The sequence below is a fragment of the Aedes albopictus genome, chromosome 2 (genome assembly GCF_035046485.1).
Source record: "Aedes albopictus strain Foshan chromosome 2, AalbF5, whole genome shotgun sequence".
NCBI lineage: Eukaryota > Metazoa > Arthropoda > Insecta > Diptera > Culicidae > Aedes > Aedes albopictus.
In genome coordinates this window covers 245243550-245271061 of record NC_085137.1, presented here as the reverse complement: position 1 = coordinate 245271061, position 27512 = coordinate 245243550, and the positions used below count along the sequence as shown (strand labels likewise).

The window sequence follows — 27512 nt, the reverse complement described above, 5'->3', positions numbered from 1 at the left end:
AGAACACTTGAAGGTATTGTTGAACGGTAGGAATGGTGGGAAGGGGAGATTAAATTCGAATCAACGCCGATGGACAGACTGTAGAAACTCGAACGCTAGATGAGGTCAAGTCAGCCATTGTGGAGGGCTGAAGAACAACAAGATTGCTGGGAAGGACGACATCCCTGCCAAGCTGCTCAAGCACGGTTGTGAGAGGCTGTAGCAACTCGTTCACCGTATTATATTGGAGATAAGGGAAGAGAAAGAACTATCAACTAGTTGGTCGGAAGACCCATTTGCCCTCTATACAAGAAACGGCATCGACTATAGTGCACGAACTAAACTTGTCAATTCAGCTTACACGATTTTGTCCGGAATTCTGTTTCAAAGGCTGTGGCTGATTGAGGAGTCCTACATCGGCGAATATCAGGCGGGTTTTCCTGGGGGCCGATCAACGACAGATCATATGTTCACACTGCAGCAAATCCTCGGTAAAATTCGGGAGTACAACTTTCAGTTTGCCAAAAAAAAACTTTCGTTGTACAAGACTCTGATTCTTCCGGTCTGTTTGTACGGCCTTGAATCGTGCACGATTGATGGACTTTATTCCGTGAAATGCAGGAAGTGTAAATAGTTATGTTACGACGGTACTTAGTCCAAACATTTACATGGTGGCTCCGGAGAGGAGAGATTACGTGTGTAATTGAACAGTCAAGAGGTCTCAGACTGTTGAACAGAACACGTGAAAGTATTTTGCACACTGAATTCAAAAGGTAACCAATCCCGCAGTAATTGGCACACTCTTATCTCTGCTCTTTCTTGCAGATTAGGCATACAAAGCCCACGTCTTTACAAGAATCCAGCTTTCAAAAACCCCACCGTAATGAAAATAACAAAACTTCCGAAAATACACAATTTAATTTATATATTTAGTTTTTCAAGATAGAATCAGTTTCAGTATTTTCGAAAAATCTTGACACAGTACCTAATCTAAAAGCTCATTATGTGTGCGAATCAGATGGCTCATATAATTATTTGAGAGAAACTCTAAAGATATGCGCTTTACTGAAATATTGGGGTAATAAAAACTAGTTGACATTATTATGCTTCAATGATTTTCCCACACATCAAACTATCGGATCCAAAGCTGGTTGCTCAAAAAACAAATAAACTTCAATTCCACGATATCCAAAACTAACGAAAATAATCCGACAGTTCAACTTCCTTCGCAACAGCTGGCAGTGTCGAAATTAATTCTCTCGTTCTCCTTCGGGAGTGCCGTTTCTCCTCGGCAAAAACGGGAAAGCTCATCATCGCCACACCACCACTGGGAGGAATTTACGGGGCTGCTATTTAGGAAGACTGACAACCGAGTGCAAGCGGAATAAACTCAACACGATGGAGTGCTAATTAAAATTTAATGAAATGTATCTAGCAAAATGAAAATGTTCCGATGTACCTCTCTAGTGTCGTTGTTGTTGTTGTCGTTGGAGGAGCCCGAGGTTGCACTTCCGGGACAAAGGGAAAAAGTTTTTATTTTATCCGGATTGTGGAGAATGGCAAAAGTGTTAATTGAAAACAAAATCAGAGAACGACAGAATCGTGCGGAAGAAGGAAATGGGTTTAATCCGCAGGTGCATCAGTAATAACAACCAAAGCTCTATTTGCAAATATAAATGTCCCAGATCAGTTTGTTTTATACCCAGGTTCCAGGAAGGTATGGGGTTACATGATGAAATGTGGGTCTTTGAGAAAAAATCCTTTTCGGCGAAATGTGCTGTTACTGTCGTTCTAGAAGCATTGCTTTCCTGGAATAAACCTTAGAAAAATCAATCGCTATTACAGTGACTTACATATCACAAAGTGAATAGAAACAGAAACTGACTCCTTCGCTATACACCGTAGGTAATCGAAAACGTAGTCAGAAGTTTTACGCCATGTAGACGAAAGTAAACCAACCATCCATCATCTTCACTTCCTCATTCCCCCATATGTTCCTCCACAGAGTAAATGCTTGTCGAAAACTGAAAAACCGGCGAGACAAGCTGTTTTACTTTCATTTAAGTTTTAAATCACATGGTTGGGGGAAATTTGAAAAATATTGAAGATCCAAGTTTCATGCTTACTGGCAGTTTCGTGTTTATATATACGAGCTTACGTTTTCTGATAAACATTTTATGTGAAAACGGGTAGCAAGGGTAGAACATTCTTCACATTTATGTTTGCAAATAGAGCTTTGGGTGGCTATTAAAACAAAATTTGATTGGAACTTCATAGTTTTCGTAAACTCGCAAAAGCAGCCTTGTGACGCCCTGGTCGGCGCGTCTCGCTCAGACAATGCGATGCAAGTGGTAACCCATCGCTGTCATGTAGATCAAATGGATAAACGTTAGGATGACTAGACAAAATCGTATGTGAGAATATAATCTAAACGATGTTCTACGAGTTTCTCCAGATTTAATCAGATACCTATTTTGTTAATATCTAGCACGATCGAAACTAATTTGTTAATTTGTGATGTAACTGAATTCACACGAGATACAACTGAATTCGAATTGTAGGTATCACTGAATTATTGATATTATAAATAACGGACAATAAAACCCTATTAAAATTGGTTAGGTTCTATTCTCGAAGTGTGAACTGATATTACTAGGAGTTCCAAGTACATTGCCTACGGTTAACCTTACACAGGTAAGTGTACTAAAACTAGTATAAACGAAGTGCATAAAATAGAAACTTTAAATAGTTCTAGGAATAGGGCATACCATTTTCAGTAATCAAAGAGAAATTGTGGACTATTAAAAACGGCGAACGGCATTGAAGAAGATCTAAAAGGAATCAGAAAAGAACTAAATGTAAGACCTAAAAATGCATTGAAAAACGTAAATACTAAAACCTATTTATATTTTAGGAAGTTTTTATCGATACATTAAAACGATTAAAAACTTATAGCCAGCCGAACAACGATAGGGCACCAACTCAACCGCACCAGCGAAATCCCCCACCGCTCCGCCCCATATTGCGGCAAAATCTCCCGCCGCTACAACCGCCGATGCAGCTAAACCATCTACCTATCCAGCCAGTTCCTGAATTCAGGCAGTTAAGATGTGGTGATAGTATGCAGCTTCCGTCTAGGATCGAAAATACCGGAGCGATCACCGGTGGTTTCCATCCAGCTCAGCGTTCGACCCCTCAACAAATAGCCGCGGTGGAAGATGATGGTAACAACTTGTCCCGCAGTCAAGTAGCGACAAGCAGTATCACGTGAACTTCCGTTCTTCAGTGGTACCGTTATCTGGGGGGTTTCTAGTGGAGCGGACCTGGTGTGGTGGTTAGAACACTTGGCTATCACGCCGAGGACCTGGGATCGAATCCCACTCCCGACATACTCACAAAATGTGAGTTCTTCCTTCGGAAGGGAAGTAAAACGTGGGTCCCGAGATGAACTAGCCTAGGGTTAAAAATCTCGTTATTACAGACAAAAAAAAAGTTATCTGGGGGGAAGTTGATCACTTTTGCAGATGGCCGGCGCCAAAACACCCTTCAGAGAATTACATACATTTAGGCGTTTTCCGCATATGAGGCGAATTGAAGAAATCCGGTCGTTCTGGGATTTTTATATTTTCCAATAGAATCATAGCAATAATCCAGGATAGTTGCTGAGGATATTTTCTAGGAATCCAGCAGGATCATGCTGCCTAAGTCCTGATTTATACCTCGTCGAATTGTTCGACAAAATAGGCATGGAAAATGTCGAAATCGCTAATTGTTCCACAATATTCGACTTTTCAACCACTTAAACGCAATGGGTGATGGGGTGTGAGGATGTAATGTCCTGTCGATGTTCAAGGATCGTTTTTGAGGTCCTTTTGGATCAATCCTGGTGACCGGACTTCTTCTCATTTAATTTGATTACGATTTATTTGAGGTAAAAATCTAAATAATTTATGGATTTATAAATTACTAGCTGACCCGGCAAACTATGTATTGCCCCATTTCAATTGTGGATCTTTCAATACGACTCCTTAAATTGGATTAGTTTTGATGGTTTTTAATATCTTCTGTTCCGGAAGAATCTTTAGTGGAATCCCTGAAGGTGTTCCTGGTGAATTCCTCGAGGAATTGCTGGTAAATTACTGGTAAATCCTGGTGGAATTACTGGAGGAATCTCTTGAACCAATTTCTGGAGAAATCTCTGGAGGAATCCTTGGAGGAATCCCTGGGTTCTTGGAATAATTCGTGTATAAACTCCGGGAGGATGATTTTCTGGAGGAAATTCTCGAGGATTTTCTTGAAGAGGAACTTTCAGGTAGAATCCTGGGAGGAATCCTTTAAAGAATTTCGAGGAATCCCTTATGGAATTTCTGCAGGAATTTCATGAGGTATTTCTAGAAAATACCTGGAGGAATCACTGGAGGAGTCCTTGAGAAATCTCCAAAGGAATTCCTGGAAGAATCCCTGCAGAAATTCCATTAGGAATTTCCAGAGGAATTTCTGGAGGAATTCCTGGAAAATTCTTGGTGGAATATCTGGATGAATTATTGGAGGAATCATTCGAAGAATTCCTGGAAGAATCTTTAGAGGAATCCCAAAAGAAATTTCTGGTAAATACCTGCACCAATTCTTGAAGGAATTCCTGGAGGAAATTCTGGTGGGATTCCTGGAGGGATCCCTTGAAGCAATTTCTGGAGAAATCTCTAGAAGAATCCTTAGAGAAATACCTGAGGGAGAAATTTCTGTAAGAATCCCTCAAGGAAACCCTGAAAAAATTCCCGGAGGAATCCCTGGAAAAACTAACGGAGGAATGACTGAAGAAATTCTTGAAACAATTTAAAAAAGGAATCCCTGGAGGATTTTCTGGATCAATTGCTGGATTAATTCTTGAGGTAATTCCTGGAGGTATTCTTGTTTGGCAATCCTGGAGGAAATGCCTGGATGAAATCCTGAATTCCTGAGGTGAATTCTGCAGGAATTCCTGAGTTAAAATCTGCAGGAATTCCTGGGGTAATTCCTGGTGGCATTCTTAATGGTATTCCTGGAGGAGTCTCAGAATTGAATCCTGAAGGAATGCCCGGATGAATCCTTGGAGCATTCTCTATAGAAATCGCTGGGTGAATGCCTGGAGGTATTTCTAAAAGAATTTATGGAGGAATTCCTTAAAGAATTTGTGGAGGAACTCTTGAAGGAATGCCTGGAGGAGCTCCTGAAGGAATTCCAGTAGACATACCTGAGAGAATTTCTGGAGGATTCTCTAGAGAAATCCCTAGAGAAATTTCTGGTGGATTTTATTGAAGAATCACTGGAGCACTTCCAGGAAGAATCCCTGGCGGAATTCTTGTACAAATCCCTGAAAGAATTCCTGGAGGAGTTCCTGGATGAACCCCTGGTGGAATCTCTAGAGAAATTGCTCGAGGTATATCTAGAGGAATACCTGGAGGAATTTCTTGAGCAATCTCTAGCGAACTTTATAGAGGAATTCCTGGACGAATCCCTGAAGGAAACCAAAGAGGAATCCTGGAACATTTCCTGAAGAATTTCTGCTAGACTTTCCTGTAGAAATACTGTGAATTTCTGATAGAATAATTGGAGCAATCTCTAGTAAAATTCTGGAAGACATCTCTGAAGGAATACCTGCAGAAATACTTTAAAGGATCTATGGTAAAACTCTCGAAGGAAACCGCGAACACAGCACTGGAACAATCACTGAAGGAACATCAAAAGTTATCTCAATCCTCACTTGAGGACAAATTCCCAAAGACATGTCTTGTGGAATCCCTAGATGCATTCTTGAAGGAATCTCTGGGAGTATCCAGTCATTTTGTTCTTCAAAACTGCAATCCAGATTTGCATATTTAAATATCAGGCGACCATGTCATCTCAAGTTAGGCCCCCTGGCCCCCCTCCAGAAAAAAATCATCCGGTTTGTCCGGGTCGTAGTAATCCTCAGAAACCTGCCGGTTGGTGGCAGCCCTCTCAAGCCAGTTGAATTTCTCGTCCCGATATCGTTTTACTTGTCCTTGCTTGCTGATATATGGGTCTACACCATGGTAGTAATATTTTACAGGCTGAATTCTGAAGCGCCGAAATATGCAGACCACCATCAATACTGGCGTACTCCTATTTCGTGAAGATTTTCATTATTAAGGTACACCGGGGCAAGTTGAAACGGGTGGGGCAAGATGAAACAGCGGTTTAACATGATGTTTTCTAATGATGATAAACAGTTTGATCGCCATAACACATAGTTTTTGATTGAAACCATCGTTTAGCGAAGGATAAATTTCCAAATTTTATTGAAATCTATTTCAAAACTTCGTGTTTCATCTTGCCCCGGTGTACCTTATCAACGCTCTGTAACCTGAGCCGAAAAAAATATTGTCTAACCTGCTCTTACTGACGCCTCAGCTTGAACAATCATGTTGAATCTGTAGTTCTCCCCCAGAGGTAATCGGATTCCGATGCCAAAATAGCCTTGCATGATCACTTACAATGTTGACATATCTGTTTAGAAGCATTCACTTGTACTTCCCGGCAAACGTCGTGCTGCCTGCCTACTGTGTTTTTTGACATCCAGTTCCATACCGAAGTGCCCCGCAAGGTCATTTGTATGGGAGCCCCCCGTTCCAGAGACCGGAGAGGTCCCGCACCAAGCTAAGAACCTTCCCCGGTCCCAAAAATACCCACACACAAAATTTCACACTGGTCGGTTCAGTAGTTTCCGAATCCATAGCGATCAGACAGACAGACAGACAGACAGACAGACAGACAGACGGAAATTCATTTTTATATACATATATATATAGATATATAGACTAGCTGACCCGGCAAACTTTGTATTGCCCCATTTTAATTGTGGATCTTTCACTACGACACTTTAAATTGGTTTAGTTCTGATGGTTTTTAATATCTTCTGTTCCGGAAGAATCTCTAGTGGAATCCCTGAAGGTGTTCCTGGTAAATTCCTCGAGGAAATACTGGGAAATTATCGGTAAATCCTGGTGAAATTACTGGAGGAATCCCTTGAACCAATTTCTGGAGAAATCGCTGGAGGAATCCCTGAATTTTTAAAATAATAGGGGTACTCACTAAACAGATTAAATTGCTGCGTAAGCCATGATTTTCTGCTTATTTGAAATGTTTCATGATATTGCGAATAAAATAATCAAAGATTGCCTTGGCGATCGCGACGTTTAATCAGTTTAATCAGTTTACGCTGTTAAGTGAATCCCCCTAATGTGTGTATAAACTCCGGAAGGATGATTTCCTGGATAAATTGCGTTGTAATTTCTGAACGAATTATTGGATTAATTCCTGCAAGAATTCCTGAGATACTTTCCGCAGGAGTTCCTGGGGTAATTCTTGGTGGAATTTTTAAAGGTATTCCTGGAATAGTCCCAGAATCAAATCCTAAAGAAATGCCTGGAGGAATCCCTATGAAAATCCTTGGGGGAACTCCCGGAGAAATGCCTACAGGAATTCCAAGAGCGGTCCCTAGAGGATTCCCAAGAGTACTCTTGAAGGAATGCCTGGACACATGCCTGTGCGAATTCCTTGATGAATTTCTAGAGATATTCCTTGAGTAATCTTCAGATGAACTCTTGGAGGAACTTCTCGAGGATTTTCTTGAACAATCGCTGGAAAACTTTTAGATAGAACCCCTGAAGGAATCCTTTGAACAGTTTCTGGAGAAATTCCTCGAGGAATCCCTTATGGAATTTCTACAGGAACTTCATGAGGTATTTCTAGAAAATACCTGGAGGAATCACTGCAGAAATTCCATCAGGAATTTCCAGAGAAATTTCTGGAGGAATTCCTCTAAAAATTCTTGGAGGAATATCTGGATGATTAATTGGAGAAAATATCGAAGGAATTCCTGAAGGAATCTCTGAAAGAATCTATAGAGTAATCCCTAAAAGAATTTCTGGTAAATACCTGGACCAATTCCTGAACGATTTCCTGGAGGAAATTCTGGTGGTATTCCTGGAGAAATCCTTGGAGGAATGCCTGGAGGAGAAATTTCTGGAAAAATTCCTCAAGGAAACCCTGAAAGAATTCCCGGAGGAATCCCTGGAAGAACTTCTGGAGGAATTACTGAAGAAATTCTCGAAACAATTTCAAAAAGGAATTCCTGAAGGATTTTCTGGATCAATTCCTGGGGCAATTCTTGGGGTAATTCCTGGAGGTATTCTTAATGGCAATCCTTGAGGAAATGCCTGGATGAAATCCAGAATTTCTGAAGTAAATTTTGCAGGAACTCCTGAGTTCTTATCTGCATGAACTCCTGGGGTAATTCCTGGTGGAATTCTCGAAGGTATTCCTGGAGGAGTCCCAAAATTAAATCCTGGAGGAATGCCTGGATGAATCCCTGGAGGAATCCCTATAGAAATCCCAGGATGAATGCCTGGTGATATTTCTTAAAGAATTCGTGGCGGAATTCCAAGAGCAATCCCTAGAGTAACTCCTGAAGGAATGCCTGGAGGAGCTCCTGAAGGCATTCCAGTAGACATACCTAAGAGAATTTCTGGAGAAATTCCTTGAGATATCTTCAAAGGAACTCCTGGAGGAATCTCTAGAGAAATCCCTGGATAATTTTCTGGTGGATTTTATTCAAGAATCTCTGGAGAACTTCCAGGAAGAATCCCTGGAGGAATTCTTGAACAAATCCCTGAAAGAATTCCTGGAGAAGTTCCTGGATGAACCCCTGTTGGAATCTCTAGAGGAATTGGTCGAGGTATATCTAGAGGTATACCTGGAGGAATTTTTAGAGGAATCTCTGGCGGACTTTATAGAGGAATTCCTGGACGAACCCCTGTAGGATGTTTTAGACGAATCCTTGAAGGAATTCACATAGGAATTCTGAAACAACTCCTGAAGGAATTTCTGGAGGAATCCCAAGAAGAGTGCTTGGAGTTATTTTTAAAATAATCCCAAAAGCTGTTCCAGAGAAAATCACAGAAGTTATTCCCGGGTGAATTTCTGAAGAAACCCCATGAGGAATTCCTTAGGGAATCATAGGAGAGTTTTCTAAGCGAATTCCTTTAAGATTCTGTATGAATCACTGGATAAAAAATTCTGAAGAATTCCATGTCTGCAATGAAGGATTTTTTGAACTAAATGTTTAAGTAATTTTTAAATAATTTTTGAATAACTGCTACTAAAACGTTCTGAAAGAATTTCTGCTAGACATTCCTGTAGAAATACTGCGAATTCCAGATGGATTAATTTATGCAACGGGACCAACTATTTTATTTGGGACCTCTTCCCGTATTATAAAATACGGTCTCACCCGGGTCAACTCAGAAGTCAAAATGGCTTCCGAGTCTAAACGCAGGACTAAAAACCCAGGAGAGACCTCTCTCGACACCGTCACTCCGGTCTCGTCCTAGGCTGTGTCGATATTGCCAATGAGAGAAGACGCCTACATTCGCTATCGACCCCTAACAAAGCCGCTGGAACGATTCCGATGCCATTCCGGACCAACGCACATCCCCGAGCAGCCTTGCTGCTAGAATCCTGCCCCACGGTAGAGCCTGGTAGAGCTATCGCAACCGTGCGTAACCGTGTGGGCCAACGCCGAAGGAGTAGAGTAGTGAGTACCAAAATCGATCGATTTCTTGCTGCTGCTAGCTTGGTTAGTACTTGGCAGGCAGCTAGTTACAAACGTACAGTATGGTCCATTGGTCCTCCAACCGGACCTCCGGGCGAGTTCCGTAGTAAAAAAAATCTGCAGCGTGAACACTACAAATTTGACATTTGTTGAGCAATGGCATCTTAGCAACGCACTCTAGATTGCTGTCCCGATAAACGTCCTACTGCCTGACTACTGCGTTTTTTAGACATGTTGCTCCATAGGGACGTCCCCCGCAAAGTCACCTGTATGGGAGCCCCCCGTTCCAGAGACCGGAGAAGTCTCACACCAAGCTAAGAACCTTTCCCGGTCCTAACAGCACCCACAAACAAAATTTCACACCAATCGGTTCAGTAGTTTCCGAATGCATAGCGGTCAGACAGACAGACAGACGGAAATTCATTTTTATATATATAGATAGATTTCAACTTTTCACCTCAAACAAATCGCAATAAAATCAAATGAGAAGAAGTCCGGTCACCAGGATTGATCCAAAAGGACCTCAAAAACGATCCTTGAACATCGACAGGACATTACATCCTCACACCCCATCACCCTTTGCGTTTAAGTGGTTGAAAAGTCGAATATTGTGGAACAATTCCCAAGCAACCAAAAGTTCGGATTCCACTTGAAGAACGAACTCAGAAGTTCAAGTTCGGTTCAATTCCGGTTTCGTTGAACTTAATTCTCCAAAAAGTTACTCTTGTATTGTTTATAAACTTGGAAGTACATGTACAAGCTTTTGACTTCTTTTCAAAACGACATTGAAGTCGAAAAAAGGTTCAAAAAGAACTTATGTTGATCTTTAAAACAGAGTTCAATCAAATATTAACCGAACTCATGTTGAACTTTTGCGTGCCTTTAAAATTCAAATATAGTTCATTTGAACATATTCCAACAACTTGAAATCATCCGTTACGAACTTGTTTTGAACTTACTACTGAAAGTTCGGAAATATTAACCGTACCAAAAGTGAACTTCACTTGAACTTCGGCGACAGCGGGGCCGGGGAGAAGTTCTCATTCAATTAAATCACTCGGAAATCGAGCCCAGCAGCCACAGCTTGTGTTAATTTCACAAGTACACTTTGTTCCACTATAATATTTCAACGTACTTACTTGTAATCAACGCAAAGGATCCGTATTGTGTGGCTCAAAGGCTGCCCCCGCAGCGGAAAACTGTTCCCTCCAGGATGCCGCCGGGGGGTTTTCGGCTGCGCACAAAAATTTTCCAGCTTTGCTGGATGTTTTCACACCCGTCTCACTTGTCGTTGCAGCGCACCAGTAATCGACACAATCGAAGTCACTGGAAACCAAGCTAAAAACTTATTATCTTTTCTTAAAGTCGATACACTGGCCTTAATTTATTGCTTTGCACTGCGGACCACAACAAACTGAAAATGTCAAACTGTGTAAGTTCACAAGAAGTTCCACGTGAACTTCTTTCGAACTTTCGACTTCAGAAACTATTCCAAGTTCAAGGAAAGTTCACACGCGAACCTGATTGAGCTCTACTATATGATATCAGCACATTGAGTAAAATCCCACAGTGCATAACAACACATACATGGAGTAGTGGTTAGGCACCGACTTTCAACGAGGAGAACCCGAGTTCAAATCTCAGTAAGTAAAAAACATCATAAAATATTTCAAGGTATTAGTCAATTTGGATTCCACATGAACTAATGGTTCTTAATAATAAATTACTTTTGAGGACTAAACAATTTTTTTTTTCATTTTTTCGAAGTTTATTTTTAAGCTGAATAGCGTTCCTTTCAGCGACACAAGTGTGCTTTTTGTGAACTCAAGTTCGGTTAATTACTTAAAAAGTGAGCTGAATAGAATGCTATTCATCTTCCTTCGAATAGCTGATTAAGCCCAAACATGCTATTTTATCCGAACTTTTGGTTGCTTGGGTTAGCGATTTCGACATTTTCCATGCATATTTTGTCGAACAAAAATCAGGACTTAGGCAGCATGATCCTGCTGGATTCCTAGAAAATATCCTCATCAACTCGGCACCAACATTTCAAAAGGGCGTAACTGCTTTTGCAACCAATGCCTTCTCATAAAGCTGTGGATCTCATCCCTCCCGAGCAATCCACTAGCACAAATAGAAAGATAAAATCCTCCTCTTTCGTTTAATGGATGTGAATTGCGCAAGATGAATGATACACGATGCACAGCTCTGTGAGAAGTATTTGGTTGTGAAAGCAGTTACGCCCTTTTGAAATGTTGATGCCGAACTATCCTGGATTATTGCTATGATTCTATTGGAAAATATAAAAATCGCAGGACGACCGGATTCCTTCAATTCGCCTCATATGCGGAAAACGCCTAGATCATAGGTTACCAAACTTTCAGGGTTCGCGACCCCCTAATGCCAGCCAACGTACTTTGCGACTCACCATAGAAATTTCCTCATTTGCTGTCTGGTACAGTAAAAATTTCTACTGTCCCTCGCGACCCCCTGGTTGACGGCTGGCGACCCCCCTGGGGGGTCGCGACCCACAGTTTGAGAAACTATGGCCTAGATGTATGTAATTCCGTTAAGGGTGGTTTGGCGCCGGGTAACAAAACCCATCTCACTTTTGCTCTATTCTTTTGAACTAGTTTGTTTGCAGGCGCCACGGCGCCCGTCAGCAGTTTTTTTTTCTTTTCATCCATTTTTTTTGTTTCAAGAATATTACCTTGAATTCTGTTCATTCTTAACATACTGCTCCCTTTGGAATTGAGCCTGCTTTTCGAATTGGTGTTTTATATGCATTTTTGGATAAGACTATCTACGACTGATCCCATCCGTAGATGCGTGGTAAATTGTTGGATTTACGGAACGGATGATGGCAATATATGAAACAATATAGAGATCAATATACAAATTTTAAAAATAAATACATAAATCTCAATTAACACTGATTGCAAAACAATGAGAAAATTGTTATAAACATTTCTGCAATCATCCTAAAAAAACGATTATCTGTGATAAACAAAAGACTGAAGAGACGGTATAAACTATGTGTGCAATAGACCAAGAAATCGCTTGCTGTCCGGACTCGCTAACGCTCGTCGGACTAAAAATAAGGATAACATCTATGTTTGCATTATACCGAGCAAAATCTTTGATTTGTGGTTTGCCTAGAACCGAATCGACGCAAATACGGCGCGTCGGCTATCAGAAACTTCGGCGGCCTGCTGCCGCCTTGTTTCCTCAATCCTCTATATGCGGCTTCGCCGCATGTATCCCGCCAGCTATGAACAGCGAATAATTTTCATTCAGACAAAGTTTTTCCTGGCTAGAGCGAAATATAACTTCATATCATTCACAATACGTATGACTGAACGATTGTCATCGAAAATCAAACGGAAACAAAGCCCACCAGCAATCAAATATGCCGTTTCCTTGCAATTTAAACAAAGCTTTATAAGAACTTCTGAAAATTAGGTAACCCTTACCAAGGTTCTTACGATCATACATCTCAAAATTAAAGTATTGATAATCTTTTTATCCGAAAACCAAATGAATTTCTCGCAACAATGGATGTGAGTGAATATATAATTGAACATATTTTTGTACGGAATATTTCCTAAACCAGATCTTATCTCTGATCTCATCTCATCTCTCACTTCACCTTGCATCTCTCATCTCGCATCTCGTCTCCCGGCTCATCTCTTATGTCATCTGTCACCGCATCTTTCACCTCATCTCTCATATCACCTCTCATCTCATCTCTCATCTCATAACTCATCATATCTCGCATCTAATCTCTAATCTCATCTCTTGTCTCATCTCTCGTCTCATCTCTCATCTCATCTTTCATCTTATCTCTCATCTCATCTCTCATCTCATCTTGCATCTCTCGTCTTTCATCTCGTCTCTTGGCTCATCTCTCATGTCATCTCTCATCTCATCTCATTTCCCTCTCATCCCTTCTCTCTACCCTAATCCTCTAGCCTATCATCTACCCCATGCTCTACCCTACCTTCTGCCCTAACCCTCTATCCTACCCTCTACACAACCTACTACACTACCCTCTACCCTAACCGTCTATTACACCCTGTACCTAAACCCTCTACCTCAACTCTCTATCCCAACCCTCTACCCTAGCCTCTATTCTACTCTCCACTCCACCCTAATCCTCTATCCTACCCTCCAACCTACCCTCTACCCTAACCCTCTACTCTACCCTCCACCCAACACTCTACCACAATCCTTTACCCTAACCTCCTCCCTACCCTCCACCCTACCTTTTACCCTCACCTTCTACACTACCCTCTACTCCAACACTTTTGTCCATTCGACCTTTTGTCCATTCGACCTTTTGTCGCATTCGACCTTTTGTCCTATTCGACCTTTTGTCCATCCGACCTTTTGTCCATCCGACCTTTTTCCATTCGACCTTTCGTCCCATTCGACCTTTTGTCCCATTCGACCTTTTGTCCTATTTGACCTTTTGTCCCATTCGACCTTTTGTCCATTCGACCTTTTGTCCATTCGACCTTTTGTCGCATTCGACCTTTTGTCCCATTCGACCTTTTGTCCATCCGACCTTTTGTCCATCCGACCTTTTGTCCATCCGACCTTTTTCCATTCAACCTTTCGTCCCATTCGACCTTTCGTCCCATTCGACCTTTTGTCCCATTCGACCTTTTGTCCATTCGACCTTTTGTCCCATTCGACCTTTTGCCCTATTTGACCTTTTGCCCCATTCGACCTTATGTCCATTCGACCTTTTGTCCATTCGACCTTTTGTTCCATTCGACCTTTTGTCCCTTTCGACCTGTTGTCCCGTTCGACCGTTTGTCCCATTCGACCTTTTGTCCATTCGACCTTTTGTCCATTCGACCTTTTTTCCATTCGACCTTTTGTCCATTCGACCTTTTGTCCATTCGACCTTTTGTCCATTCGACCTTTTGTCCATTCGACCTTTTGTCCATTCGACCTTTTGTCCATTCGACCTTTTGTCCATTCGACCTTTTGTCCATTCGACCTTTTGTCCATTCGACCTTTTGTCCATTCGACCTTTTGTCCATTCGACCTTTTGTCCATTCGACCTTTTGTCCATTCGACCTTTTGTCCATTCGACCTTTTGTCCATTCGACCTTTTGTCCATTCGACCTTTTGTCCATTCGACCTTTTGTCCATTCGACCTTTTGTCCATTCGACCTTTTGTCCATTCGACCTTTTGTCCATTCGACCTTTTGTCCATTCGACCTTTTGTCCATTCGACCTTTTGTCCATTCGACCTTTTGTCCATTCGACCTTTTGTCCATTCGACCTTTTGTCCATTCGACCTTTTGTCCATTCGACCTTTTGTCCATTCGACCTTATGTCCATTCGACCTTTTGTCCATTCAACCTTTTGTCCATTCGACCTTTTGTCCATTCGACCTTTTGTCCATTCGACCTTTTGTCCATTCGACCTTTTGTCCATTCGACCTTTTGTCCATTCGACCTTTTGTCCATTCGACCTTTTGTCCATTCGACCTTTTGTCCATTCGACCTTTTGTCCATTCGACCTTTTGTCCATTCGACCTTTTGTCCATTCGACCTTTTGTCCATTCGACCTTTTGTCCATTCGACCTTTTGTCCATTGGACATTTTGTCCATTCGACCTTTCTCCTTCGACCTTCTGTTCCAAACACCCTGCACCCTACCCTAACCCCTTTCCTTACCCTCTACTATAACCCTTTACTCTACCCTCTACCGTAACCCTCTACCCTACCCTCTACCCAAACCCTCTACTCTACCCTCTACCCTAGCCCTCTACCCTATCCCACCCTTTACCTTTACCCTCTAACCTACCCTCTACCCTAACCCTCTACCCTACCCTCTTCCCTACGCTGTACCCTAACCCTCTACCCTACCCTCTACCATAGATAATTAATACATAGATTTCCCACTTGTCCATCAGTGCTTGTATTCAGTCGGAAACAACGATGACTGCGCCATCTATTAGTCAGCGGGTGAACTAAATGTCATGCAGTTTAATAAGGGGTGCATTTTTCATCTTAGTTACCCTGCGCATAACCATTTTTTGCGGGCACATTCACGATTGCCATGGGCTGCCATGGGTAACTAGGGCAATAATTGTTATGTACATTACGAATTGATTGTAGACGTTCTTCTGGACCTTTTCAAATTTCAAATTCGACGCGAGGATATTTTAGGAAAATCTAATCAAACTCGACCAAAGGATAATGATGAGTGACGGATTGCAACCTCAGATCAATGAGATTGATAATGGTGGTGAGAATCGGTTCAGCTCATTGGGCATTGAGCCCGTGACAGCGGCAAGGATCCAACCGAAGTGCTAAGGCTCTTGCTTTCGATTTTGTCACCCACAAGGACAAGATGGCACGAGGAGTCGCGGCCGCAAGATAGGTGCTCGATCGTTAGACAGGCATGACAATAGATGGGACAGTGTCATCGTTCGGTGTACCGCCGGGCCACGTGAGTTCCGGTGTTCGATTATTGAACCGACACTCCCACTGATGACATCAATGAAATAACTCCGGCAAGCTGTGCCCGGGTCTAGTAATGACGGAACAACAACCACCACCACCTCCTCCCCTCTCTCCCTTTAAGTACTGCAATGGACACATCCGAAACCTGGGACCTACCACAATAAATCAATCCGGCAAAGCACAGAACCCGCAACAATGTTCGGGCTTCACGACAGGCCGAAACTCACACCGGCGACCTTTCCTGGTATCCTAGGGTGAGCTTCACTCTTCTGAGCGAGGCTTCTCAGGTAGTTAAATCAGCTCTATAGTTTTCGGTATAGATGACCATTCACTTTTCGAGCCAGTAATCTACAAGCCCTCGTGTTCGGTTTCTCATCTCTAAGTCATCTACTTCAGGTGTGCGTTTGGCTCGGCGTTTGGTGTGGCCACCTATTGCAGCGTTAAAGAAAATTAGATCTCTTACTAATATAAATTTCATTCCCTAGCTTTCCAGTAATCTCTCCAGTTGCTCATAATTTACCTAGATGTGATCTTGGGTGTAATTCTGCTGCAACAACAAGAAAGAAAAATGCATATGCGATTGACAGGTGTTGGCCTGGCATGCTATGTCCTGTTAACGTGTTTACATTTTGCTTCAGTCGGGAAATGCGCAGGGATACTGAGTGACCAAGTAGTTCACCCACTTGCCGTTGCTACTAGTTAGGCGCTGCTGTTTTGTTGCCAGCTTCTTCCCAAAGTTGCATATCTATGTTTTAATTATCTAAGCCTCTACCCAAACCCTCTACCCTACCCTTTACCCTACGCTGTACTCTAACCCTCTACCCTAACCCCCTACCCTACCCTTTACCCTACCCTCTACCCTTGCCCTCTACCCTACGCTGTACCCTAACCCTTTACCCTAACCCTCTACCCTACTCTTCACCCTAGCCCTCTACCCTAACCCTCTACCCTACCCTCTACCCTTGCCCTCTTCAATACCCTAGCCCTCTACCCTACGCTGTACCCTAACCTTCTACCCTAACCCTCTACCCTACCCTTTACCCTAGCCCTCTACTCTATCTTCTACCCTTGCCCTCTACCCTACACTGTACCCTAACCCTCTACCCTACCCTTTACCCTAGCTCTCTACCCTACCCTCTACCCTTGCCCTCTACCCTACGCTGTACCCTAACCCTCTACCCTACCCTCTACCCTTGCCCTCTACCCTACGCTGTACCCTAATCCTCTACCCTACCCTTTACCCTAGCCCTCTACTCTACCCTCTACCCTTGCCCTCTACCCTACGCTGTACCCTAACCCTCTACCCTTGCCCTCTACCCTACGCTGTACCCTAACCCTCTATCCTACCCTCTACCCTAACCCTCTATCCTACCCTTTACCCTACCCTACTTCCCCTACCCTACTTGCCCTCTACCCTACCCTAGCCCTCTACCCTACCCTCTACCCTTGTCCTCTACCCTACGCTGTACCCTAACCCTCTACCCTACCCTCTACCCTTGCCCTCTACCCTACGCTGTACCCTAACCCTCTATCCTACCCTCTACCCTAACCCTCTATCCTACCCTTTACCCTACCCTACTTCCCCTACCCTACTTGCCCTCTACCCTACCCTAGCCCTCTACCCTACCCTCTACCCTTGCCCTCTACCCTACGCTATACCCTAATCCTCTACCCTACCCTCTACCCTAACCCTCTACTCTACCCTTTACCCTAGCCCTCTACTCTACCCTCTACCCTCTACCCTTGCCCTCTACCCTACGCTGTACCCTAATCCTCTACCCTACCCTTTACCCTAGCCCTCTACTCTACCCTCTACCCTTGCCCTCTACCCTACGCTGTACCCTAACCCTCTACCCTACCCTCTACCCTTGCCCTCTACCCTACGCTGTACCCTAACCCTCTACCCTACCCTCTACCCTAACCCTCTACCCTACCCTTTACCCTAGCCCTCTACTCTACCCTCTACCCTTGCCCTCTACCCTACGCTGTACCCTAACCCTCTACCCTTGGTCATCATCTCAATACCAAGTACTTGTTTGCAAATTTTACCAACTTGCATGCAAGCATTACAGACAGAAGGACAGATAGACAGATAGACAGATAGACAGACAGAAGGACAGATAGACAGATCAAGGCTATTCTATTAAGTAATAAAATCAAGTAGGTACAATGCACATGACTCCAAACAAATATTTTTAAATAAAACATGTACTGAGTGGACCTGTTTCAAGTTCCGTAAACAAAATTCTTACAAGAAATTGCTAAATTTTATAAACTTTTAATCCGCGGTGAAGTTGACCGACCAATGACATAACATTCTAAGAATAGAAAATCATTGAACAAACTTAATTTGATGATGCTGAGTCTGAATAAGTTTTTAAAATTCTTACAACTATTGTATTTTGTATGTTATAAGTAAAATAAAGTTCAGTTAGTTACAGAATGGCCCACATTAAACGCCTAAAGGTAGACAATTTCTTGTTAAATCGTTTTATTTTCTCAAAAATGTGATATTTTCTAAAAAAAAATAAATGTTAACATCAATTTTGACTAAAATCTATGTTCAATAAGCCTACCATGAATGAATAAAAGTATTTTGCGAGTCATTTGATATGCAAGGCGTTGCTGGGAGGCGTTTTCTTTACACCGTGTTCTAATACACATCCAAAAAAGTCGATATTTTCATGTAAAATCTGACACAATTGGCATAAAAACCTTCAAAAATCCATCCAATATATTCACCCAATTGATTTACGTCAAAAGTTCTTCCACTGAGACAGAATTTTAGCGTCCTCAGCCGTTGAAAGACGTGGATGCCATAGTGATCAACTTCACCCCGCTGACCTTCACCACCACCACCAACATGTGCGGTTACACACCAGAGGAAAACCTGGTACGGTTGCAAAAGTGCTTAAAAGGCAAGCCATACGAAGCAGTGAAATGCAGGCTAATGCATCCGTCAAACGTGCTGGCAGCCATACTCCGAACAAAAATCGGAGAGTATCTTGAGAAGGGCTACATCCGCAAATTGACACGGGAGGAACTGGTGGAAACGAAGCATCGCGTTTGGTATCTCCCCATCTTTCCTGTCTTTAACCCAAACAAGCCGGGTAAGGTGCGTATCGTATGGGACGCGGCAGCCAAAACCAACGGTGTGTCACTAAATTCAATGCTGTTGACTGGACCGGACCAACTGATGTCCCTGTTTTCCGTACTCATGCAATTTCGAGAAAATAAGGTGGCAATCTGCGGTGATCTCAGGGAAATGTTTCACCAGGTGTGGATTTCGAAAGAGGACCAAAACTGTCAACGAAACTTCGACGGATGCAGAACCAGGTACATACGTCATGCAGGTGATGACGTTTGGGCCATGCTGCTCACCAAGTGTTGCCCAATACGTTAAAAACGTAAATGCCGAGAAACATGCAGGGCAATACCTGGCTGCATAACCATAACCATAACCATAACCATAACGTGGACGACATGTTAACGAGCACGGAGACGGAGGACGAAGTGATCCAGCTAGCTCAAGAAGTTCAGTACGTTCATGCTCAAGCCGGATTCGAGATGCATAACTGGATCTCTAACCCTCCTGTAGTTCTCAATGCATTGAAGAAGGAACGGATCGACGAGAAGAGCCTCAACATCGGATCAGAGCTAGCCACGGAAAAAGTTCTGGGCATGTGGTGGTGCACAGCAACAGACACGCTCACCTTCAAGCTCTCACCAAAGCACGACGCAGATCTGTTGATCGGGAAACGACGACCAACCAAGAGGGAGGTATTACGAACACTGATGGCCGTCTTCGACCCTATGGGATTACTTTCGCACCTGTTATTTTTTCTCAAGATCCTACTCCAGGAGATTTGGCGCTCTGGGGTCAACTGGGATGACGAGATTCCGGGAAACCTTAACGAGAAATGGAAGAAATGGCTGAAGGTACTCCCATCAGTTCGAAACGTCCGGGTTCCGGGTCCGCGATGCTACAGGTTCTTAACGTCGATGGATCCAAAAATAAATGTGCAGCTACATACCTTCGTCGACGCCAGTGAGCACGGTTACGCCGCGGTAGTGTATCTACGATTCCAACAGGGCAGCTCCGTGGAGTGTGCAATTGTTGCGGCCAAATCACGGGTGGCCCCAATCAAGTTTATTTTTTTGGAATGTATGACAAGTTGTATTTTTCTATGCGGGTTGTAACCTATGATATGATAATAAAGTTTTAATGAAAAAAAGAAATTATTAATTTATTTGCCCGGGCTGCCGCGCAACCATTTGCTCAGCCGGGCTGCCATAGCCGCCTCTGCCGGCGGCTGCTGCGCCGGTGGCTGCTGCTGTGGCGGTGGCTGCTGCGCCGGTGGCTGCTGCGCCGGGGGGTCTGCTGCGCCGGTTGCTGCTGCGGCGGTGGCTGTTGCAGTGACCTCAGCGGTGGCCGCTGCGGCTGACATTGTGGCGGTTGATTCGGATATCGATACGAAATTCGTCCGTCCGTCCCCTGCTGCGCCGGTGACTGCTGCGCCGGTGGCTGCTGCGCCTGTGACTGCTGCGCCAGTGGCTGCTGCGGCGGTGGCTGCTGCGGCGGTGGCTGTTGCAGTGACCTCAGCGGTGGCCGCTGCGGCTGACATTGTGGCGGTTGATTCGGATATCGATACGAAATTCGTCCGTCCGTCCCTTGGTCCGTCCTTTTGCGCGCCCCGCGCTTCCGGCGGGTATTTGTACCTCCGCGGCCACCACCGCGTCCGTGACCGCTACCGCGCCCACGTCCGCTTCCGCCTCCGTTTCCACTGCCGCACATGTCTCCTGCAAAGTAGAAGTTCACGTTCATTTTCTTCGCTTAAAGTCCACGTCACGCACTGGCTGCTGCGCCGGTGGCTGCTGCGGCGCACTAAGGGGCGTTTGGCTAATCTAGCTGGCCATAAGTCATTTTTCAAAGTCGCTCGTATTGTGAAAATGTGTACTGAATATGACACATGGATAGTTGTGGAATAATGCCCTATACTCGAATATCCATCCAACAAACCTATACAAAGTCTGCTTTAGGCCGTTTAGGAATTTTACAATTTTTGAGTAAAATTTGTCTTTGGTTGTTTGAAAATGTTTTCAGTTTTTTAACCGCAAAGTCAGTTTCAATAGACAAAATATACCACAATTGTTGCAACGAGGTGATAAAACCATTCATGTTTTCAAAATTAGTATAGTTTCTTACTTTGGGGCTCCCTCATGTGAAAACAAGCAAAGAAACATCTGCAGTTTTTGATTGCTGGCGATTGCTGGATCGAGACTTCCTATAACACAAGCACTTACATCCTTTTTGAGCCTAATAGAAAATCCAGCTGCGTAAAAGTGCGTACTTTTGAGTAATCAACGTTTTTCTGAATGAAAGCTATTGAAAAAACCCAGATTAATCCACCTAGTGGTGATAGTGCCTTTCTCGTCGAATATGTACTCATGATCTATCAGTCGATGCAATCAATCTTGCCTTAGAGTCAGTGATCAGCCCCAAATCTCTGTGCTTTGGTAACGAACGAGAAGGAGGAAATACCACTTACGAGTTTCTGAATCATGAGAATACTGTATTTAGAAAATCCAGATTTTTATCAAAGCCATCATCGAATAAGGGCACCTTTTCCGACGTTATGTTCAACGTATGGGCAGAGCAGAAAGTATCAGTCCTTTTAGTTGACTGCTTGACCACCATCACTGGAGACTGTTTCATACCAAGATGACAATTACTAGCCAGGATTAAACTTTTTTCACAGAAATCACTTTGACAAAGTTTTATCTGCACACTTTATGCTATATTTTATTATCATTGGTTACAAGATTCATGTAAATTTTTTATGAAGTAATTAGTTTGAATTGCCAATGCTATATCACATTCAAATATCAACCACATTAAATATCTCGCCCTCCAGTCACATCAAAATTTTGTGCAGTAATTTTAGATGCAAATAAAGATTTAAAAGAATGTTCGGGGCTGATGCGCTTGATTTTCAATTTTTCCATACAACGTTGACCCATCCTACTGTAAATTTACGTCTCAGGAATCCAAAATGGTGTGATTTGATGAGATCACTTTTGTTTTTTTTTATAGGTTTTTGCATCTCTTACACATATCCATCGCTTGCATTGATTTAGTTCATTTTCGTAATTCCGCTGAAGAACCCAAACGCTGCCTGCTTCTGCAACACCACCGCCTCTTATGTAGTCTGAGTCTATTTTGTATTGCTTACGAGACCCCCGCAACTAAAAATTCTACCGGTACTAACTTCGGTGGACTGTGGCTATTTTCTTATTATCCATGCATCAGGTTACTGACAAAAAAGCGATTTGATGTATCGCAAGCATGGGTTTGATGCAATTTTATACATGTCCACTTCCAGTGGGACACCCTTAATCGGATCCGGAAAATTTACATGGTTCATTTTTACATTTGACCAATTCCGGCAGGACACCTGAACCGTGTGGTCTCTAACGTAATCTGAGCTGATTTTCTTGAAAACCGTTCATCAGCTTATCGAAAAAACCGCGATTTGATGAAGCGCATGCATGAAGTTAGGTTCCCTTCTACATTTGACCACATCCGGAGGGACACCGGGAACCGATTCCGGGACACTACTAGTTTTCCCAAGCATGAACTGAGATATTTTTTCTTGGTAACCGTTCATCAGGATACCTTAAAAGCCATTTGATGTGTCGCGAATATTTTTTGGCTCTCTTTTACATTCGGCCTCTTTCAGCGAGACACCTCGAACCGATTCCTATCAGTAGTTTCTATTGTGGGCTTAGCTTATTTTCTTGCTGATCGTACAAGTTATCGAAAAGGGCACGATTTGATGTGTCGCATGTATGAATTAGGTCACTTCCGGCGGGACACCAGGAACCGGTTTCGGGATGCTACTGGTTCAGATATGATCTGAGACTATTTTCCTGCTTACCGTTCCTCAGGGTATAGAAAAAGCTGCGATTTGATGTGTTGCATGCAAGGGTTTGGTTCACTTTTATATTTGGCCACTTCCGGCGGGTTACCCGGAACCAGTTCCGGAACACTACCGGATCAGATATGGTCTGAGACTATTTTCCTGTCTACCGTTAATCAGGTTATGGAGAAAGCTGCGATTTGATGTGTCGCATGCATGGGTTTGGTTCACTTTTATATTTGGCCACTTCCGGCGGGAAACCCGGAACCGGTTCCGGAACACTACCGGTTCAGGTATAGTCTGCGACTATTTTCCTGCTTACTATTCATCAGATAATCGAAAATGCCGTGGTTTGATGGGTCGCATGCATGGGTTTGTTGCAATTTCATATCTGGCCCTTTCCTGGGGTACCGGTCCGGAACACCTAAATGGCCATAATTCCGGAACGGCTGGACCGATTCAAACCATTTTCAATAGGAAACAATGGGACAATATTCCGCGTCGATTGAAACCAAAAGTGTTGAAATCGGATGATATTAACTATCCAAAAGTGAGGTGACATTTTTGTACACATACACACATACACACGCACACACACACACACACACACACACATACATACACACACACATACACACACACAGACATCATCTCAACTCGTCGAGCTGAGTCGAATAGTATATAAGACTTGGCCCTCCGGGGGTTCTATCAAGACTTCATTTTTGGAGTAAACATATAGCCTTTCGGTACACCTTGGTGTACGAGAAAGGCAAAAATATAATTTCAGGGTCATTGCATACTTTAAGGCGTATTACAGTCTTTGGGGATAGCCGTCTAATTTTTCAAATTTAGTTCTATTTCATCAGAACCCATTCAGTTAAGCGTTTGAAGGGCATATTTTGATTCTATTTTGCTTAATTTACCAAAAATAAATGTCAATTAATTGAAAAATTGTTTAAAATGTGATTGTAGAACTGGTTGAAACTGTTAACAAAGGAAAACACATCTACGAATTTAACTTTTGGCTTAAAAACTCTAAGTTAACTTCTTTTCCATCGAAATAATTTTGAGATGGAGTTCTTTACTTATAATTTTTTGATCCACGTATACATTTTGCTGAACTGATCGTTGAAATGATAGTTATTACAAGAGTTATTACGTAAAGTATACAATGCTTCACGAGTTATCAAAGTAATCGTAATATAAAGTGACATTGATCATATCTATCAACTTTTACCAACGACCATTGCATAAAAGTGAAAGTTACACGTTTCATATTATTAAAACAAGTATTGGTTTACTCAGTACATATTGAACTACCAATGCAATAATCTATCAATATTTTTTTTTGTTTTTAAATGAGAAATGTCTTCAATAAACAACGTTCGTTTATCCCTTTCGTGACGGAGCGCAAAAAAGTGAAATCTCCATACAAATGGCTCAACTTTGGCTCTCCAGAACTCTAAGATTTCTCCACAAAACAACAATTATTTTACCTCATTTGAAAGAACCTCTCTTTATCTTTTGATTTCCAGCTTTGACTACCTAGATAAATCGGAAATAAAAAATATGCGACAGATAAAACTTTTTCATGTTTTACGATTTTTGTCCACTTTTTGTTTAATCTCACAGGCAACGTAAACAAAAGTTTGTTTACACACAAACAAGTATAAGTAATGGCTAAATCATAGAAACAGTTTACATCAATGAAACAAAGTCTAAACAGATGAAAAAAATATGCAAAACTGTTACCGCTAAACAGCACAATTGTGCTGGTTCGTCACGAAAGGGTTATGTAAAAAATACCCTGACAAGTAAAATGCAGCTTCCCTAAATTCGAATTTGTTGTCAAAATTCTTACATGTGATGTACTTTTGGAGTTACCGTAATCCGGGGTGACATTGATCAGAATTTTCTATCTTTCTTGAATAATTCTCTTGTTAAAGCAAATGTTACATGTTTTATATTTTTGAAACAAGTACTGGCCCTCTGAGTATGTGTTAAGCTACTCGAAAAAGTATTGTAAAACTTTGAAACATGTTTAAATAGGTTTTTAAATCTAATTTTTGGTTGTGTTGATTTGGGGTAACATTGATCATGTCAGTGATCAATGTTCATTTGTGTTGAAAATACTCTTACTAACTAAATTCGGGGTGGCTGATTTCGAATATGTTGTCCAAATTCTTACAAATTATGTACTTTTTAAGTTATTTTAGGATTAAAATCCTCTAAACCACGAATAACGCCTAAAGGTAGGCAATGGCTTAAGGAATTGATAGCAGACTTTTAATAAATCGTATATTTTACTGGAAAATAGCATTTTCATGAAAGTTTCGTTTATTGAATCCAACTCTAGGATATCATATTGAAGTAATACAGTGATTTCGAACCTCATTTTGTATCTAGTATTCACGCCAAGCACGAATGTTTGACAATGTATCTCATTGGGTTACGAAACACAGTTATGGAAAAATCGGTTTAATTCAATGTTTATGAAATTCAATTTTCATAAATTGCATGTCATTCAATAGCTAAATGATAGCAGATTACGATATATCATTCCATAGCAGAAACTGATTCAATGTAAAATGTTTGTTTGAACATTTCATGAGGTGGGTCCAGCCGATCAATGTTACCCCGCTGATCAATGATACCCCGGATTACGGTATCATATATATAAAATCCAAGCGTTGTCTGTCTGTCTGTCCGTAACGCTTTGAAATGTTTCGTTGAAATGTTTCACCATAGTTGTATCAAATTTCTAAAAGGTACGAGAACATTCTGGATGTTTTTGACTTTCCAGGAATAATAAGAAGAACCTTCTGGAATGTTCTGGAATATCAATATTCTAGAAATTCTAAGAACTTTTTGGAAGTTCCAGAAAATATATAACGTTCTGGAATGCTCTAAAATATAGAACTTCTTAAATTTTCGAGAATCCTCTAAAAGTTTCTGGACGCTTCAGAAAGAAGAAGAAGAACCTTCTGCAGCATTATGGAACATCTTTTTTGGCTTAACGTCCCAACTGGGACAAACCCTGCTTCTCAGCTTATTGTCTATGAGCTCAGTTATTAACTGAGAACTTCGGCTTCTAATAACCACTTCTAGATTGTTAAACGTTTTAGAAAAGAACCTTCTAGAATGCTCTAGAGCATGAATCTTTATTATATTGGGAAAAGGTTATGGACGTTAGGGAACGAGCAAGGAACCAAAAAAGAACCTTCTAGAATGTTCTGTAACATAAAAATCCATAAAATTTCCAGAAACCTCCTGAAGGATACTGAACGTTACAAAAGTAAAACAATCATCTGAGATATTCTGGACATCACACTTGCTCAAATATCGAAAACTTTCTGTGCGTTACTGAACGTTTCAATCAGAGAAAGGAGATGAACCTTCTGGAATGTTCTGTACACTTTTCATTCTTAATTTCAAGAACTTTCTGGAAGTTGATGAAAGTCCAAGAAAGAAATAAAGGGCCTTCTAAAATGTTCTGGAACACCAAAATTCATTAAATTTCAAGACCTTTCTAGAGATTACCGAATGTTTCAGAAAGAAGAATATTAATCTACGAAAATGTTCTAGATAATCAAAATACTTAGAACTTTCTAGAAGTAACTGGACAAAAACAAGACAAAGACCTTCTGCAAACTTTTTTAAATTTACGAAAAGTGTTGTGAAAGTTTGTGAACGTTCCAGAAAGAATGAAAAATACCCTTTAAGAAGCTTCTGGAACAACCAAATTCATAAAATGTTTGAGAAATTTCTGGAAGCTACTGAGCATTCCAAATGAAAACAGAAAAAATCTCTAGAATATTCTGGAACATTAAACTCCCCAGGTACTTTCCAGAAGTTACTGAAGTCCAGAAAGAATAAGAAAACTAACCTTCTGGAATTTTCTGGAACAAATTTTTTAATGCCGATTATGTTCGGAGAATTTGTCAACGTTCAAGAAAAAAAATGTCAAATGGACCTTCTGAAAAGTTCTGGAAAATCAGAATTCATTAAATTTTGAGAACTTTCTGGAGAAGCATTCTGGAGAGAGATTCTGGAATGTTCTCGAAAACAGAAGTGTAACTGGAAGTTTAAAAACATTTTTTTCTAGCTAACGTGGCTAGCCACGTCAGGTCAGCTAGTTTGATAAATAAATTTCTCTAAACCGTGATTTACGCCTAAAGGTAGGCAATGTCATAAAAATTGATACTTCCTTCAATATATCAATTATTTAATTGAAAAGGGCATTTGTAACTGTGTCAATCATGCAAATTGCATTCAAATGCCGTTTACGGGTTCCCAACCGGTGGTCCGCGGCCCCCTGGGGGGCCGTGAAGCTAGTCCAGGGGGGCCGCGATGTTACCAAAAAATTGTTAAATTTTTATTCTATTTTATGCAAATTATACCAATTTTCAATTTTGTATACCGCCACCACCAAAAGCCGCAATTTGAGGAACAAATTGTCAGTATAAAACGCATTCAGAAGAAAAAATTTTCGGCTGCGCCGCTATTTTTCAGCTACGAC

General features: G+C 41.8%; 1 protein-coding gene across 1 annotated transcript; it reads right to left on the bottom strand.

Moving 5' to 3' along the window:
* Window positions 1–20352: 20352 nt before the first annotated feature.
* On the bottom strand, window positions 20353–20898 carry LOC134286434 (activating signal cointegrator 1 complex subunit 2 homolog). The gene has a single exon (XM_062848043.1). The coding sequence runs from the start codon at window positions 20896–20898 to the stop codon at window positions 20353–20355; it is 546 nt and encodes a 181-aa protein (XP_062704027.1).
* Between the last annotated feature and the right edge of the window lie 6614 nt (window positions 20899–27512).

What these genes read in the sequence shown, in the direction of transcription:
- LOC134286434 (XM_062848043.1), bottom strand. Translation starts at nt 20,898, where the DNA reads ATGAACGTGAACTTCTACTTTGCAGGAGACATGTGCGGCAGTGGAAAC.